Source organism: Brassica oleracea, unplaced genomic scaffold (assembly GCF_000695525.1).
Source record: "Brassica oleracea var. oleracea cultivar TO1000 unplaced genomic scaffold, BOL UnpScaffold09981, whole genome shotgun sequence".
Classification (NCBI taxonomy): Eukaryota; Viridiplantae; Streptophyta; class Magnoliopsida; order Brassicales; family Brassicaceae; genus Brassica; species Brassica oleracea.
In genome coordinates, this window is record NW_013626502.1 from 1 (window position 1) to 570 (window position 570).

At 41.8% G+C, this 570-nt stretch overlaps 1 protein-coding gene across 1 annotated transcript; it reads left to right on the top strand.

Moving 5' to 3' along the window:
* Window positions 1-4: 4 nt before the first annotated feature.
* Window positions 5-567, top strand: LOC106322209 (DNA repair protein RAD51 homolog 3-like; the record flags this gene model as incomplete). Its single annotated transcript, XM_013760336.1, has 3 exons — window positions 5-110; window positions 179-405; window positions 472-567. Coding segments are annotated over 3 exons (429 nt in total), but the record flags the coding sequence as incomplete, so codon positions are not given.
* Window positions 568-570: the final 3 nt, after the last annotated feature.

Genomic DNA, 570 nt, shown 5'->3' on the forward strand with positions numbered 1-570 from the left:
TGCAGGTGGAGTACCTGGTATTGGCAAGACTCAGATTGGGATACAGCTCTCTGTGAATGTTCAGATTCCTCGCGAGTTTGGTGGTCTTGGAGGAAAAGCGATATACATCGGTATGCTTCTTTAACAGTCACTTGATTGGGCTCTTCTTTATTGTTGATGCTTTTGTGTGGTGGTACAGATACAGAAGGTAGCTTCATGGTGGAGCGTGCTCTACAGATAGCAGAAGCTTGTGTGGAGGACATGGAAGAATACACTGGATACATGCACAAACATTTTAAAGCGAGTCAAGTGCAGATGAAACCTAGAGATATCTTGGAGAACATATTCTACTTCCGTGTCTGCAGTTACACCGAGCAGATCGCATTGGTCAATCATCTCGACAAGTTCATCTCCGAAAATAAAGATGTAGGTATAATAAAACTTTTATAGCTCATACTCTAATTTTCATGATACTAACTTTTATGATTGCAGGTAAAAGTGGTAATCGTAGACAGTATCACGTTTCATTTCCGTCAGGACTTTGATGACTTAGCCCAGAGGACACGAGTGCTTAGCGAAATGGCTTTGAAG